At 34.5% G+C, this 18422-nt stretch overlaps 2 protein-coding genes across 3 annotated transcripts in view; one reads left to right on the plus strand and one right to left on the minus strand.

Annotated features, from left to right (window-relative positions):
* LOC105333731 (F-box/WD repeat-containing protein 4) overlaps positions 1 to 12224 on the minus strand; it is a 116066-nt gene extending 103842 nt beyond the window's left edge. The window contains exon 1 of the mRNA XM_066068529.1: positions 11876 to 12224. Coding sequence (XP_065924601.1) covers positions 11876 to 12105 — 230 coding nt within the window. The 5' untranslated portion in view covers positions 12106 to 12224. The remainder of the gene's footprint in view (positions 1 to 11875) is intronic.
* LOC105328884 (uncharacterized) overlaps positions 1 to 18422 on the plus strand; it is a 73838-nt gene that overhangs the window by 27158 nt on the left and 28258 nt on the right. The gene's annotated exons all lie outside the window — the stretch shown is intronic.

The raw sequence follows: 18422 nt of genomic DNA on the forward strand, positions 1-18422 counted from the left end.
TTTAGCTCGAGACAAAACAATATCGGCAATGGCTTTGTCAGAAAGACTCTATTTTAATATTCCTCTCCATGTGTTTGGACAATCAGAGAAACGCGTGTTAAATGAAATAGGGGTATCCCGTTTAAAGGTTTTATATAAAGTCAATCACGTGATAGGAAAGCGTTTGAATAGAAAACTTGTTTTGTGGACAGAGTGAATAGCGGTAACCAATCGAATTCGACATTAACTATTCACGGTTTCGCGGGATGCATTTCTCAAATAATTTTTTTTTTTGGCTTATTGATTGATTTTGATCAAAATATATATGTACATGTTTTTTCAGCCACTTTAAAAAACATACATTGATACAGAGTTTCAAATAAGATTTTAAAAACTAATTACCTTTATCAATTTAAATTTAATTTCAAGTGTTTAAACAGAAGCATTGCACAATTTACGGTTCGTACATATGAAATTGTGTTAATAAGTTTACTTCTTTGAAGCAAATATCGATACTATAAGTCGGAAATGAATGAATATAAAATAAAAATATAACAATGAGAAGTCCATATATTCATTAGGGCTATATTTTTTTTTTAAAATTAAGAATAATTAATCTTTGTCGGGGATAGAAAGTCATTTTGGAAATTCACGCAGTACAATGTACATATATAAAGACCAACGCATTGGCACCGTATTGTTTAGAGGCAAATGCACTCCCAATATTACTATGATAATAAGATATAATGAATAATCGTAAACTATGGTACAAATTATTCAAACTAAGCAGAGTGTAGTGAAATTAATAGCATTATTGTAGGCTTAAAGCTTTGTTATGTAAATGCCAACAATATACGGTGTGTTGATGTATCTATTTCGTAAATGTCCGATATCATATGCAATGTCAACCCGTGCACGCACAGGTCAAAGTCTAGTACGACTTTGAAATTACTTGAATTTTCACTCTGTTCAACTGTTTTTGAAGTTAAAAACACCGAACTTGTCAATGGATCACTGTATATTAAAATAGTTTTTAATATCCGTAGCAAGCACACACAAAAGACTCTAACATTGCCACAAATTGATTGTTAACAGTTACGTCACTTCTCTCGTCGACATATGGCGAGAAATGACACAAATAAAGAAAAACAAATTCATACACAATGAGGATATTATGTAATAATTAACGAACAATAATCATAAAATAATAATTGTTGTTATGGAATATAAGCAATATTCATTGGTGAATGAATTGTCAATCGAAGAATGATATATGTATATATTTTTATGGAGAAAGACTAAGGAAGGTAACGCAGGAATATGAATTATACTTCTTATTTACATTTCTGGGGGAAAGTGGTTTTTAAAAAATCATTTTACGTTAGTTTTGTTTTCTTCGACGTAATACATGAACACCAATATTCTAAACATTTGTTGTAATGTTGTATTTGTGATCATGAATAGACTTCTTTTAGAACAAATGTGTGAAGAGTACCTGACTATAGTAAATCCTAATATATAATAAACTCTGATCGATTAAAATAAGAAAAGATTGTTTCTAAAAGCATTGATAAAGGGTTTAGGCTTATTAGGGGTTTATATACCCCTTGATTTTGATCACACGATCTTTTTAAAGTTGTCAATGCTCATACAAACTATTGATGCATTAATCATATGATATTGATTAAAGTATGCCGATGATAAAGTAAAATATATTTTCTTTTCGAGTACTCTCAGTACTTTGACATTTATATTTATTGGCCGTTAACTTCTGCTGGCGTAATGGTTGCTGTCAGTACCAGCTACCTTCAGCTTGGTTATAATGCCTAACAGTGGAGTAAACTTTTCATAATTTTGGTTTCATCATTAATTCTGGGTGATGCACTATCATACCCAGCAGTTTGTAGTAGGGGACATCGTCAATGCAAATATAATTCATAAAAATATCGAGTCTACTCTTTCATTTCCAATAAACAGAATTTGGTTAAAAGTGTCTTGTATCTCGAAATAATTTTAATGTGTTGTCACTCGTAATAATGAGATACATGTAGTGCTTCAACGGACCACTTCGACCTTCGCTTTTTCGCCTATAGGGCGAAGATGCGAGAGTGCGAAGTTGCGATGGCGAAAGTGCGACGGCGATATAGAGAAAGTGCGAAGATGCGATGGCGAAGCGCGAAGATGCGAAGGCGAAGTGCTAAGTTGTGAAGGCGAAGAAGGGATACTACTATTGCTCCTTCAACTTTGCACTCTCGCCTTCGCATCTTCGCGCTTTCGCCTTTTTATAATTGCGGAGCTCTTTATCGTATAAAGGGTTCCAAGGCATATATTTTGGAAATTTTATTTTATATAATTAATAAAATTAAATTATCCAGGGGGATGGGGTCCGGACCCCCTCTCCCCTTTTACTGCGTGAAATTATCAATATTGAATATTCCGGGGGCGGACCCCCTCTCCCCTTCAGATTCATGCATCAGCAAGGAGTGTCGCATAATGAAATTAGAATGTTACTGTGTTTGATCCAAGGTAAACAGACGGCTGCTCAGTGACAGGAGTCTGAAAGTGCATATGTACACATTATGGCGGACATTACATTTTATGTTGAGTATATAATGATTGGGCATAGCCAGCTCTGGTAAACATATAGTTCACATGTACACATAAAAATATTTATAAACATTCATAGTAAGCACGATGGCCTAGCGCATGCGTACCAATAATAGCATGGATTAATCGGAAAACCTTGGCGAGAACAGTGCATGAATCACATTTTATGTAATCGACCGAGACTTGCTGAATGCAATCAAAAAAGGCGAAGGCCAAAGTGCGAAGATGCGAAGGCCAGAGCGCGAAGTTGCGAAGGCGCTCCTTCGCCTTCGCCATCGCATCTTCGCGCTTCGCTGTTGCATCTTCGCACTTTCACTCCTTCGCCATGGCAGTTGTCTGAAATTTAAAATTCAGTCAAATCTTATTTTCCAGAAAAATCATTAATAATTAATGAAAAGCAATAAATATCTCTAAATACATGCAACTCTAAAACTAAGGTACATACTGGTAAGCATGGGTATCAAAATGTACTTTATTAAACCGAAAATGGATTTAATTGATATTGCTTTTGTATGGTTTTCAGCTTGTTCTAGAATGTTTCTCCTAACTCAAAACATCTCAGTAAATAATAAAACTGATAAATATCATACTGTGGTTTCTGGGGAGCAATGAACATACCTTCCAGTGAAATTTATAAAAAGAGATTCTTGATAAACACCCTTTTCTCTGTTACAAGAAATCCGGAACTTCTCTTTCAAAGAAAGTCTGAAAGTAAATGAAATTTGTTTATCATTAATTAAAGTAATAAAAGAAAATAATCAAACAATACTGTATAAAACATGATATAAAAGAAAATATAAATAATACATTAAAAATATTTTATAACAACTAAAAAAGAAATCTGTAACTTATCAAATAGATAATACATGTATATAGCTTTATTTCACAAACTATAATCTTCCATATTTATAGCTTTTTCAAAACTCCGTATATTATATGTAATCAAATGATGCGTACTTTAATTTACAGGGATGGGGCAATTGAAAAAAGTATTTGTAATTGAGTGTAATTAATTACATTTTTCAAAGTAATTGAAAGTAATTTGTAATTGAGTCTGTCTTCATTTACAAGTAATTGAATGTATTTAAATACATTCCAAAAATATTGTGTATTTTCAATTACTTTTCAATTACATCTCAATTACTTTTTTTTCCATGTTTAAAATATAAAAAAGGTGTCTTATAATTATAAATAGATTTTATACATGTTTGGCATGGACTTTTGTTTATACAATAATTAAATGTCCCATAATGTTTATACAGCATAAAACACTGCCCAAACATAGTTTTAATATGTGAATAAAAATTAATTCGCAACAGAGAAAATATTATTCAGAACCAAAAATGAACTCAATGGTACTTAATGAATTTAATGTTAAAGAAAATTTTCCTAGAAATTTTCAAGAAATCTGATCTGAACTGAAACATTACTGTACATAAAGCTCTGTATATCTTAAAGCTGTTAATATATGTTCTCAAAATTTAAAAAAATAAAACTCAAGTATTTGAAATGTAATTAATTACATTTATCAAAGTAATTGAGAGTAATAAATTACATTTTAAAAAATCAATGTAATTGTAATTGCAAGTAATTGATAAAATTGTCAATGTATTTGAAAGTAATTAATTACTTTTCAAAGTAATTGACCCCAACTCTGCGTACTTATGCTAAAGATTAATCTCAATAACATTTGTTGAGTCTGAAAACTTAAACTGTCATTTCTTTATACACATTTTGTGAAATTGGTCTGAGATTCGGAAGAGACATCAGTCAACATTTTTCAGTCTAAACTAGTCTCACCGAGATTTACCCAAGTTCAGTTTTTAAGAGTTTTGTGGTGTGAAACAATTTTTCCAATCAGTGAGCAATGTTTCAATGCTGTTTATGCTTTCTCATCTTCGCTAGCCAAGGGTTTTCGGTCCACTTTGCTCCCCATAAACCCTTGGCGGATTTCATTACAAAAACTCGGTGACAAGCTCCGCTTTATGATTGGCTGCAGCTGCGAGTAGCTGATCCAATCACAGTGCTTGTAAATATAAACTTAAAAAGAAAACACATGTGTGATCTTTGGTAAAACATTTGGTGCTTTTAACAAGTTGAGACACAAGTTCACGAGTACAGTGCCTCCCCAACGATGGTCTAACCAAATTGCTTTAAAACATATCTATTTTACTGGGATTGAACGTGTAGTTCTACAAACGTGTTAAGGCTCGCGTGATCAGCATGGGAAGTAAACATGGCGAATGTAGAAGTAGCCTATCCCGTTAGTATATACGTTCCTGCTTATGATTATTGCTTGTAAAGGTTCAATGAGCTTTGTTTTATTTAATTTCTTTGGTCCGCAATATTCACGACAGCGATACCTGGTTTTATGGCATGAAAGCTTTCATATAAATCGGCGACTTCACACAAAACACTATGAAAAAAACCACATTCCGTGTTTTCCCTAGGTTATAACTTAATTCGTATTTAACATGTTTTATAGCATCATTAATTATGTTCCGACATTCGGCTGTCAACATTTTTTTAAGTTGTATTAATGCCGTAGTGTGTATATATCCCGTTGTTTAATTCAATTAAAATGTAAATATGTAAGGGGCGCAACTCAAGTTGCTCGCTAGATAGCGCCACCACATCACCGAGTTTTCGTAATGAAATCCGCCAAGGGTTTACAGGGAGCAAAGTGGACCGAAAACCCTTGGCTAGCGAAGATGATGCTTTCTAGTTTCTAGTGAAAGTGAACAATGATAGTAAGAAGAAAATAGAGACCAGCATGTTTTATATCATTTGTTTAAGTATATTATCATAAAAAGAATGGGGCTCTACACTTGTCCACTGCTATTCTATTGAAAGTGAACATTGATCGTATTTCATCAGTTCATGGAAGGGATATCCCAAACAATTTGGAGTTAGATACCTTGTGTTATTAATGTTATAAATTTCATCTCAGCAAAATTCGTTGAGACTGTAAAACTTTTTGACTGCATGACTACTTTCTTAGATTTGGAAGAAACTTCAGTCAAAATTTCTCAGCCTCAATGAATCCCGCTGAGATTAGCAGGGTTGTAGATATCCACTTGCCCGCTCACCAATGTGAATAAAATTTTATGTGGGCGATAAGAAATTCAAAGTCTGATCGTCCACATGGCGAGCGGTTTTTTTTCCAAAATAGGAGTTTTTTTTATTATTTGTAAGAGTGAGTACCATAGAGTCCTGTGTATAATTCACACCTTTATTCAGCCAAAATTTAATCAAATTTGGGAAATGCGAATAACATTTTTTCAGAGTGCATTTCTGCCGATATCTCATGTTATGCAAATTGTATGAGTGTACAATGTACACTACTGATCAAAAATACTTTATTATTAATTTTATTTTCATGTCTTATAATTTCAATCCTCTGAGACCACTGTTCCTTGCATCAAACAAGTTCTCGCCAGTGTAATCGCCATTACATAATCAGCCACCTGTTGACTCATCGCGTGGTCAATGTTTGTTTAACAATATCCAGTGTCAGGAGCATGCACCTGTCTTATGTCGGACTTCACAGTTTCTTCAAATGCAGGAAGATAAGCAATAAATATGATTTGATGTAAACCATATTTACTTTATGTCCTGTTATGCAGTTTAACATTATTGTGTCACAAAGACACTGTAAAAAAGAAAGATAGTTCATATGTTCGACTTGATAATGACGACATACGACACACAGACGTTTCTTCAAAATATTTATTTTCAATAAAATTTCTTGATGTAGTATGTATGCCCGTAAGTTTAACTGTGGACCCATAGACTTTGAAAAGTTAGCCACAACCCTGATTAGCCAATAGACAACTGGTGGATACTGTTAGGTTTTATGTGTTTATTTAAAACTCAACATCTAATGACGTAAGCACTACTTGTGCACAATATACAGGGTGGCACTAAATACATTATCTAACATCCCCCTTTTATTAAAACGAAAGAAAAAAAACGCACATTACAATTAGAAGTTCATACTGCACTTTTTTATGTATCTTAGGTCATAATAAAGTCCTTGAACTTTGATGGTAATCTGGCATTTCTTGAGCTGCCACGCAATTTAGTTGAAGCATTTACTGCACAATTATTGTCACTTGCGGAAGATGTGATAGTCTCTCTAGAAGATCCCAATGCGGTTTGTGGTTCTGGAGCAATAGGCTGCTTCACACTCTCGTTATGGGGACGTACATTTGTAATCATGAGTGGATCATCCTCGGGCTTGTAGGGTAAAGGATCTGTTCTTTCTGCATCATGAGCCTCCTTGGTTGGGCGCATCTCTCTTCTGTTTCTGCGGTATGACTTTCCATTTAAGTCGATGAGGTATGACCTGTTCCCGAGAGACTGGGTACATGTTCCAAACTGCCAGTATTTTACATTTGGGTGTTTCTTCATTCGAACGATTTGTCCAATCTGTAGTTCTGGAAGGTCCTTAGTGTGTTTGTCATACTGCTGTTTAGAAAGTTGTCTCTTATGCATGATCTTTTCATGGGTATTTGTGCTGATATTTTGTTCAAGTAGAGCAGCAGCTGTTGGTAAGGAATGTCTTGTCCTCCTAGACATAAGTCTTTGGACGGGACTACAATTCATATCCTTTGTAGGAGTGTTTCGCCAATCTAGAATTGCTTTCCAGATATCAGTCTTGCTAGAAATACACTTCTTCACTAATTTCTTTGCAATTTTCACAGCAGATTCCGCCTTGCCATTAGATTGGCTGTGATACGGTGATGAAGTAGAATGTTCAAATTCCCAATCACAAGCAAAGGTGTGAAAGTCTGCAGATTTAAACTGAGGTCCATTATCAGAAATAACGGTATCCGGAATCCCATGGCGAGCAAACTGTTGCTTGAGACAATCTATTACGGTCATTGCTGATGTGTCTGTTTGGATATCTAGCTCAAAGAAATCACTAAAATAGTCCACAGTAACTAGATATTCTTGGTTTTAGTAAGTGAAGATATCAACTCCTAACTTTGTCCATGGTATTTTTGGTACATCATGTGCGATAAGAGGCTGCTTTGATTGTTGGTCCTGCATTTTGTTGCAAGTGCTGCACTTCGATATGAAGTCGCGTAGCTCAGCTGACATATTAGGCCAAAAAACTGCATCTCTTGCCTTCCTTAAACATGATTCAGTTCCAAGATGACTTGAATGAATTCTACTGAACATCTCAGGGCGAAGAACTTTTGGTATCACGACTTTGTTGCTCTTGTAGATCAATCCATCCTGAGCCGTTAACTCATCACGTATGTTCCAATAGTCTCTGACTGCTACTGGGACATCTTCTTGACGGTCATTCCAGCCGGTAAGTATGACAGTCTTCAGTGTTTGTAGTACTGGATCACTGTTAGTCATCTCTCTGATCTGCTGAAATCTTGAATGGCTGATCTTTGGAATCCATTCACTTTGATTAATCTGTGAGATTTCTTGCGAAAATGCGTTGAAAATGTATTCGGTATCTGTCACAAAGGCTCTGGACAGAGTGTCTGCTATGTAAAGTTCGCTTCCCTTGGTGTATGTTACTCGTAGATTGTACTTCTGGAGACGAAGTAGCATCCTTTGAAGACGTTTTGGAGCTGCCAATAAGGATTTCTTGAAAATTGTCTCCAAGGGCTTGTGATCAGACTGGACTGTCACAAGGTCTCTGCCATAGATGTATTGATAGAAATGCTCACATGCAAACACTATTGCCAAACATTCTTTCTCAATTTGGGCATAGCGTTGTTCAGTCTGAGATAACGCTCTGGACGCATACGCAACTGGTTGTCCTTGCTGCATTAGAGTTGCACCTAAACCAACTTCAGATGCATCACATTGAATAGTCACTTCCTCATTCACGTCATAGTACTTTAACACTGGTTCAGTGCTGACTAGTTGCTTTATTGCTTTAAATGCATTTTCTTGTTGTGACTCCCAGTGCCATAAGGTATCTTTAACGGTTAGTCTGTGTAGAGGTTCACAAGTTTCAGATAAATGTGGTAAGTATTTGGATAGGTAAGTCACAAGTCCAATAAGTCTCTGAACATCTTTAACATTCTTGGGTCGTGGCATCTCGACAACAGCTTTCACCTTATCTGGATCAGGGCACATTCCTTCAGTGGTAAGTATCTGACCAATATACTTGACAGAAGTGAGTCGCAGCTTTAACTTCTCCTTGTTGAGTTTCAGACCTACTTCACGTGCTCTTTGAAGAAGCGCTTGTAGGTGAAAATCATGATCCCTAATTGCATCTTCCATAGTCTCACCAGATCCATAGACCAAGATATCATCCATAATGACCTCTGTATGTTGAAGGCCCTCTAATACTTCATGCTGCTTTTGTTGGAACTCCTCTGGTGCTGATGAGAGTCCAAATGGAAAACGTGTCCAGAGCGTTATCTTCCAAATGGAGTCCAGAATGTGGTGAGTAGACTGGATTCCTTGTCCAGCTTCACGTGCCAGAAACCTTCTTTTGCACGTTATCTTCCAAATGGAGTCCAGAATGTGGTGAGTAGACTGGATTCCTTGTCCAGCTTCACGTGCCAGAAACCTTCTTTTGCATCCATCACAGTGAACACTTTGGCCTTTGATATCTTAGGTAGAATATCATCTACAGTTGGCATTTGGTAATGTGGTCTTTTAATAGCAGAGTTTAAGTCTTTGGGGTCGATGCACAGTCTCAGTTTACCAGGCTTCTTGACAGCAACCATGTTACTAATCCAATCTGTGGGTGATGACACTTTCTTGAGAACACCTCTTTTGACTAGAGATTCAATTTTTTCCTTAATTTCTCCCTTAAGAGCTTGTGGTACCCTTCTTGGCTGTCTCTGTACTGGCTTCACTGTTGGGTCAAGGTCAATGTGGTACTCGCCTTCAAACTCACCAAGTCCTTCAAATACATCCTTGAACTCATCAAGAATTTGTTCCTTGGACATTGGCTTAAATTGTGATGACGTAGTTGTCAGCTTGTGAACTACATTGACAGTCAGTAATCCAAGTTTTTCACAAGCTTCTGCTGAGAGGATAGGTGTCTGGTCCATCTCGACAACATAAAAGTCAAGATTTTCTGTTTTTCCAGACTGGATCACCCGGCATTTAAAGGTTGCAATGCCAAGTGGAATGAGTTTCGATTTCCCTCCGTAGAGCTTTAGTGTCTTCTCGGTAGGTTTCAGTGGGGGGTCGCCTGTTTGCATGATTTGAGCGTACTGCCTAAAGTTTATTATGTTGCAGGTAGACCCACTATCCAATTGACAGGTAACATTAGAACTGTTTCCACTAGCACTCATGTGTATTTTTACGAATCACTGTTTTCCAGACGAAGAATTCACGGCATATAGAGAATCAGAGTCCGAGTCACTTGTGTCTTCATCTTGGATACTGTTCACAGTAGTCTGTTTACAAACTTTTGGAAAGTGATTCTTCTTCTTACATTTCCAGCATGTATGTCCGAAAGCTGGGCATTTGTCTCTGTCTCGTGGATGTGTGCCTCCACAGTACTTGCACTTAATAACCATTGCACTGTTCTTTGGCTGAACAGTCTTCTGCTGTTTCTTCCCTTGACCTTTGAATGGATGTTTTCCTCTGGGTTTATAGGCTTTGTCTCCTTTTGAACTGACGTATTTCACTTCTGCTTGTTCTGAATTGGCTGTATGACTGGTGTTGTGTTCTAACTTCTGCAGCTGTGATGAAGTTCTTTCGCTTGTCAAACACATTGTTATAGCTTTGTCCAGTGTTAAGTCGGCTTCTCTTAACATTCTGCCTCTTGATGCTGTGTCTTTGGTCCCTAACACTAGACGATCACGTATCATATCATCAGTCATGTTTCGAAATTCGCACGACTTCGCGAGTTCTCTCAGCCTGCAGATGTAGTCATTTAGTGTTTCATTAGGCAGTTGATCACTTGTATTGAAGATATATCTTTCATAGATAACATTTGTCTTTGGTGTAAAGTGTTTTTGAAGTGCTTCTATAACTGCTGCTATATCCTGTCTCTCTTCTTCCGTGAGGTTTAAGTTCTCATAAATATGATAACAATCTTTGCCAATGACTGTTAATAATGTTGCTATCCTGATTGCATCCTGTTTCTTGTCCAGGCCTGTGGCTATTTCATAATTCATCCATTGTGATTTAAAGAATTTCCAGTTCCCTTTGAGGTCTCCCTTCACATTCATAGGTAAAGGAATCGGTAATTCACTTCGCACTACAGACATTTTGAAATGTCACAAACTGCACACCGTAGTTTTTTCCCAGAATCGATCGTTCGGTATAAAAATGCAAATACTGCTGTCAATACACTATTGTGCATAGTTGATATTGTATTTCTGATGCACACTAACATCAAATGTTGTCAAACTCTCAGACTTTTCTGATAAATAAATAAGTTCAAATCTGATTGCAAATGGCTGCCGTAGAAAACGTGCTCACCAGCGTGACAAACTTTACAGTGAAAGGATTATATATGGTTTGAGTCTAAAATGGCCCTCTAAAATGAACATTGTCATTTTACTGTAATTGTTTGTTTTATTTGTACAAATATACATTTGAAATATTTCATAATTTTCATTTTGATTTTAGTGCCCACAATTTAAAAATATGACATCATAAAGTTTACCTTTTCCCGCCATTTTCTCATTTTTAGCATAAAACGGCTTGTTTTGAGGCAGTTTTTCTTTAAGGAAACATTGAGCGACTACTTGAGCAAACAAAATATTTTCACCAAAGATGTATCTTTCCAATACTTATAAGTGACAAAAAGTTCGTTCTTGTTCATAGAGTCGCTCTATATTTCCCATTCGAAAAAAGATAAGAAAAATGTCAATTTTTGGTTGATTTTGATTGAATTATAAAAATAGCGTCACTTCTGACGTCATATACTGCCAGTGGGTGCATATAAATCAAATAAATGGGTGAAAAACATATTTCATGTCAACTCTTTTATAAAATAACACAAGAAGTTAATGTACCAGAATCATTTTAAAAATAGCGAATGTTGGGGGCCAAATTTGACTAATATCATATATAGTTCTTTCAGTGTCGTTGGGTAAATATGCAACTTTAGCCTGAGGTAGATATGAAGCTCTTTCGACGAAATAATCACTCGATTGGTGTTGTCTTGCTTCTGTTTGTGGAAATTGTGGCTTCGAATACGCCAGCTTCTGACACCATGTTAGGTTTTATGTGTTTATTTAAAACTCAACATCTAATGACGTAAGCACTACTTGTGCACAATATACAGGGTGGCACTAAATACGTTATCTAACAGATACTTATTCTGATTTATTCTGAAACTTACGTGATGCCGTTGTCAGCACGCAGGACATTGAAATTCTTATCGAACGGTAGCCAGGCGTGATCACTGCTCAGCAAGTCCTTCAATTTGCGACAAACTCGACATAACACTGACAAGGATGCAATGTCCAGCTGTCTACAAATTGTAAACAAGACATCGTCAGGAAGGTCTGAAAAACTAACAGGCGGTTGTTGCGATTCCTCATCAACCGAAATTAACGCTGTTCCATTCATTATCTGAAATTTGTTGATCAATCAAGCTACTTTCTATATTATTTTCGATTAATTCGAGCATTTTTAAGATTGTGAAATAAACATTTCTTGTGTAGAAATAATATTCTCAATGTTTTAAAGAAGCTTGAAATGTTCATCACCCCAACTCATGAAGCAAAGCATATAAAAGACACCAGATCATGAGCATCTAATAGGAAAATTGGATCCGCAAACAGTTCCGTGCGGCTCCGCGTGTTTGAATGTTTGATTTTCTCGTTTAGTTTAGTCGTCTGTGATATATAAATAAAATTAGATAACATCAGGAAAATATTAAAAAAGTAAGCAAACGTTTTCTGTTTGTTTCATAGAGTGAGTACTCTTGCCAAAAATACACCGCCAGGGCGCCTCCACCCCTATTTTTTGTATTATATGTGTTCATATATATACATGTACATGTATATAACAAGTATTATATGTACATGTAAAGCAATATGAGCTGCAATTTTCAAATGCTGATTTTTGTTTACGAAAATGTTAATGTTATTTCTACTAAAAAATGACAAAAATGTCATTTTTTTTCTGTTAGCCTTATTTTTTGCGTGAGAAGCCCTGATGGAATCAAAGTTTAATTATTGTCGTCCTGTACAAAAATTGAACTGCTATATATTCATTAGAAGAGAAATCTTTCTTCTGGCAAAAATTATTTATTTTTTCAAATCTTATTTATCAGAAAAGTTTTTTTGTTTTGTTTTTTTGGGGTTTTTTTTTTTGGGGGGGGGGGGGTTGAAAATTATTGACAAAGACAGTAGAAAAGGATACAAAGGTTACAAGTACACATATCTCACAATGTAACAGATTGTCTCTTAAAGAATAAGAATACAATGTAGGCCTAAGTTGCATATACTATATATTATGCATATAACTCGTATACAAATGTACCTGTATACTACTTGAAAAAGGAGGTTAGTCAGTGAAAATAAGATGAAAGAGAGAAATTCTTAAAAGAAAGGTGTTTGTGTGGGTGTGTGCAGGGGGTAGTACTTTATATCATGTATTGAATCTGATAAATATAACTAGTATGTCATAATAATAAGTCACACATTCTTTGCCAGTGCCTTTCAAACTCTGAGAATCTACAGTTTTTAAGCAAAATGTATTCTCTACAGATATTCTGTTTTTCATTATATTTTCAAGTGCACTAAAATTCAGTTTTGGAACTTCTTTCTATCTAGTTATCTACTTACAAATATGTATTGTTTTATTATTAGAATAAAAAGATTATGTACTTTATACTAATTTCTCTCTTTATATTTTCCAAATAAAATTGAGTTTTTGTCAAATGTTACTTGCATTTCAAATTTCCTTAACAACCACTCCTTGCATAGTTCCCAAAGTTCTTTTACACAATAGCGATCTTCAAATAAGTGTTCAATATTAACCCTTTTACAAAAGGAGAAGACTGGGGATTCGTTAACCTTAATCTTGTGAAGAAAATCATTTGTTGGTATTATTCTATGTATTTGAAATTGTAGCCATTGGAGTTTTGACACTTTAGTAGTTTTAAATGGAAGTTCAATTATTTTGTTCCAGCCATTTATGTACAGATGTAATTGGCTCTATTTTCTCCTTAATAAGTCCGTCTTTGCAACCTTTTTCATAGGTGAAGAAGATATTTATGTGACTGGGTATACTTGGTCAAGACTTGTATTTGATATCATTGATATTGTCTTCATTTAATAATATTTAATAATTTAATTTTATTTCAAATATTGCTCTTTTTAGGCTTGCATATTCAATAAAATTTGTTTTATATTTTGATTTTCTATTGTTTCTAGACTACGAAAATACCCTCATTATCAAAAAGATCTTGTATATGTATAAAACCAGCATTAAAATAATGTTTTAGAAAAAAGAACTGTTATTAAATTTTATTTTTGGGTTGAGCCAGATGTTTTCAGATGTTGGAACATTCATAATTTCTTGTCTAGTTGCTTTTACAATTAAAATCCAGCTGTTAAAAACTTCTTTCCAAAAAATATTTTTTGTATTTTTACATGAATTAGATGTAAAGTCCATACCTTTAACCCAAAGGTTTTTTAATTTTTTAAATTTTATTCTTAAAAGTTTAAGTTAAATGCAGACTAAGCATGCTAGCAGGTTTTTGCAGCAAAATAAAATTCTAAAAAAATACAGCTCATATTGCTTCAAAGCACCACAGGCATTTGACGTTATATATATTCTTTGTAATTAAAATACCCGGTATATCTTTCAAATACTTTTATAAGGTAGGGGTATATGTATTTTAATGTTTTTCATTGTAATAAAAATATGTGACCCAAGGTGTCTTGGTCCGAAATATCGGACGTTTTAATGCCTGGCTTTAAAAAAAAAATACTTTCAATTGATATTTTACCTGCCAGGAAAACTGGCAAGTAAACTACATGCTTATAAAATGATGTTTATAAATGATATTAGATTCTTTCGTCAAATGAATGAACATGTAATAACGGGTTTAAACCAAGGGGCATTTTTATTGTTCCTCAAATATTTCAAACTGGCCTGAATTGAATTATCACAGAGTGTGTTGTTTGTTTTCATGAGTCCAACAAAATAATTAGATCACTTGTAGGACATCTGACGACCACTTCTAGTGTAACACTGTTCTCTAGAAATGATAAAATGTCCAATAAAATAGTGGATCAACCAAGTAACTATTAACTTGGAACTTTGAATATACTGATATATGCTCAACATAACAGTTACATATTTCATTTCGTTTTTGGTGTCATTTATTTAGATGAGGCTAAATATGCCATAACATCGCCGAGAAGATAATTGTTTGAATAATACTTCAAATTTTGATATCGTCGTGACATTTTTGTTGTTCCAAGGCCCTGATGACTGTATGGAGAGAAAAGGGGGAATGGGTCGATTTTATAAAGACTTGGTTTCAAATGAATACTATTGTATTGAAATATATTGTAATTTACTTAATGAATATATTTGATGTTTGTTTGTAAATTATTAGTTCATCAATATTATGAGAGAGAGAGAGAGAGAGAGAGAGAGAGAGAAAGAGAGGGGGAGGGGAGGGAGTGCGAGGGAGGGAGGGGGCGTTTGCCTATTGTCTCGTTACATGATCTATGCACTTTAATAAATAAGAGATTTAATAGCATTTTTCTTCGTTCATAAATCAATTATAAATACACATGCAATAATAGCATGAATTCGATACACGTAATAAATGCTTTTAATGAATTGTAATTTATAGAAATCCTGAGATATTTATTTCTTTGAAGTATTAGTGACAAAGCAGACGGTTTGAAGTTGATGCTTTTTGAGTCATTGACTGATATAGATATATTACACTTACAAGATCTAATATCTCTACGAGGGCTACTGAAAGTATTGACCTGACCCGCATACCGAACCGTATAGCACGCTAATTTGGTATTATGTAAGGATGGGGGTGTATCAGTTAACAGATTTTGCTTTATGCATGTACCAGACACTACACGATTTCAAACAATAACTATGAACAATATCAAGAGTGTAAAGAGATAGTTGCGTGAAGAAAGTAGTTATAGCTGGAGGCAGAAAAAACTGCGATATTTACATGGTAAAATAAGTGCTTATCTCGTGCACGTGCACTTGCCACTTAATTAGGTCATAAATGGTTTATTTGCAATATTTTATGTTAGTGCATGGTATTTCAGTAAAAAAAATTTTGGTTCGAACATATTTTTTTTGAAATTATTCAAGTAGATCGGAAATCAATTCTAACAACTTACTATAGTTCCTCTCAGCATAGAACAACAGTAGTCAAATTTACTAATATATAAATTAACAGAAATTTTAAACTTAACTAAATGTATAAAATGTTAAAATGATTTGTTACTATGTAATGCATACAGTGGTATTACTTAGTGTAGGTAATACATACAGTAGTATATACATGTATGTAGTGCAGTAGTAAACATAACTGTAATTTAACACTTTTTAAAAATAATATAATTATACAGGCAACATATGTATTATTTAGACCTGCTATGAATTTGTGAACAAGAGGCAAAATAATTATTGATAAGATCCACAAAAAAATTTCATGACCTGAATGTAATAAGTGGGTATCTATTTGTTTAAATCAAATTCAAACATGCGGTTTAAAACATTATTTCTATCATTAGAATATTTTATGCAAAAATAAAAAAAGAACAAAGGGAACTATCTATAGTACTGCGTCTGAATAAATCATAATTAGGCAAGCAGCCGTGTCCTAACTTACAGTGTGATTTACAATAATACAATCGTGTATAACGGTTACCAAATGAAGAATATGGGGTGGATTTGAATCCTTTGAAGATAAAGTATTACAAAATATAAAGGAAGTCTTCTTTGCTTCTGCATTTAAAGGACTCCATTTTCGGGCAGCATCTGGTACAAATGACCGATTGAATTCTCCCAATTTACATCTCGGAGTATCATATTGGTTTTTGTTACAGATATATTATTTTGAAACGTTTTCTCGTCGACTAGAAACAATTTCTTGTAGATATTCAGGTACCACACCTGTGTGAATTTAAATATAATTTTTCGTAGCGTTGCTTTTTTTAAAGGTTTCCAGCCTGTTTCAAAATAAAGTGATTCTCATTTGGAGATCAAGTACAATCCTTGCGACGGCCGATTGAACTTTGTAAATTTTTTTTTCGTATAACGTGCAGCCATCCCAAACAACTGTAAAATATTCAAGGAGAGTTCTTATAAACGTTGTACATTGTATACAAATATAAAAGCTTTTCCCTCCCAATCGAAAATTGAAGTTTTTCTTAAGAAGACCCAGTTTTTTATACCCATTGCTTACAGTATTATTAACATATTCAGACTATCCGGGATTTTGCGACAATAGAAGACCCAAATGATGATGGACTGATACAAATTCTAGGCCATCGCCTGAATAAATAATTTAGAAAACAGATTTTTTATAACAGAAAAGAACACAACTTTGTTTTTGATGGATTGAATTTACATATAAGAAGCCATTTGTATGACACTTTTTCTAATACATGTAGATCACGGTTTAAATTTTATTCAATATATGATATTTACATCAACCAAGTATAATTTCCTCTATTTCTTAAGGAAAGTTATAGTTAATTCATAACTCTATAGATACAGCCATACTGAAATCTACACGCCCTATTTATCGATTGGTCGAAATCTACAGCGGCTGAAAGTGACAAAACTGAAATTAACACGCCCTGTTTATCGAATGGTCTGAACCTACAGCGACCTTAATAAAATCCCGGACTGCATGAAATAATCATGATGATGCCAGACTCAAAGTCTCACAGGAGACGATTTGGCTGTTTCTTTTAGCTAATGTACTTATGTACGTTAACAGTAATTTAGTGAATTTTACTAACTTTTCATAATCAGTTTATTAATTAGTTAAAGAAAGATGTTAATATAAACAATAAAATGCTTTCTTTGATGATTCATGGTTTATGAAGGTAGCGATCATTGCAGGAAAAATTTACATAACCCGCTAACGCGGGTTATGTATTTTTCCTGTAATGTCGCTACCTTCATATCCCGAATGAATCACCAAAGAAAGCATTTTATTGTTTGAATATACACTGGCGTCGGAAGCAAATTGAAAGTGGGGGGGGGGGGGGCGGCTAGACTGATCCTCAGAAATATTGAGAGAAAAAAAACCCTAATTCTCAAAATCATGAAAATCCTAATCCGTGGGGAGGGGGTGGGGGTGGATTAAACCTATACTTCCAAAACTAAAAATCTTTCCGGCCATAATATTTATGAAAATCCTAATCCGGGGGGGGGGGTATACCTATAGTTCCAATAAAAAAAACTTACCTTCCAAATTTTCTTCTTTTCAAAAATAACGAAATTCCTATTCGGGGGGGGGGGGGGGGCCGCTAGTATGCCTTTGACTCCAACTTCTCAATCTTTCAAAGGTACATTAAGGAACAATTATGTTTCCTGCGCTGAACCCTCTATTCTGCTATTCTGCTATGTGCCTAATGCTTAGGTCTAACTTTGCAAAAAAAAGTGAAGGGGGGGGGGGGGCTTCCGACGCCAATGATATATTATATGAGGCATGCTGTACACATTAATAGCATATTAAAAATATGTTATATCATTTATATTTTTTGATTAATATATGTATAAAGGAGAACTAAAACCTCTCACTGTCAGCATGGGTTAAAGTTGAAATTTCTGTGAACGACAAAGATAAATGAATCTGATCAAGTGATTATGATGCCAAAAAATTTTGATGAATATCAATGCACTTCCTTAAGTTGTAGATATTTCTGAAT

The sequence above is a fragment of the Magallana gigas genome, chromosome 8 (assembly GCF_963853765.1).
Source record: "Magallana gigas chromosome 8, xbMagGiga1.1, whole genome shotgun sequence".
In the NCBI taxonomy this organism is placed as follows: Eukaryota; Metazoa; Mollusca; class Bivalvia; order Ostreida; family Ostreidae; genus Magallana; species Magallana gigas.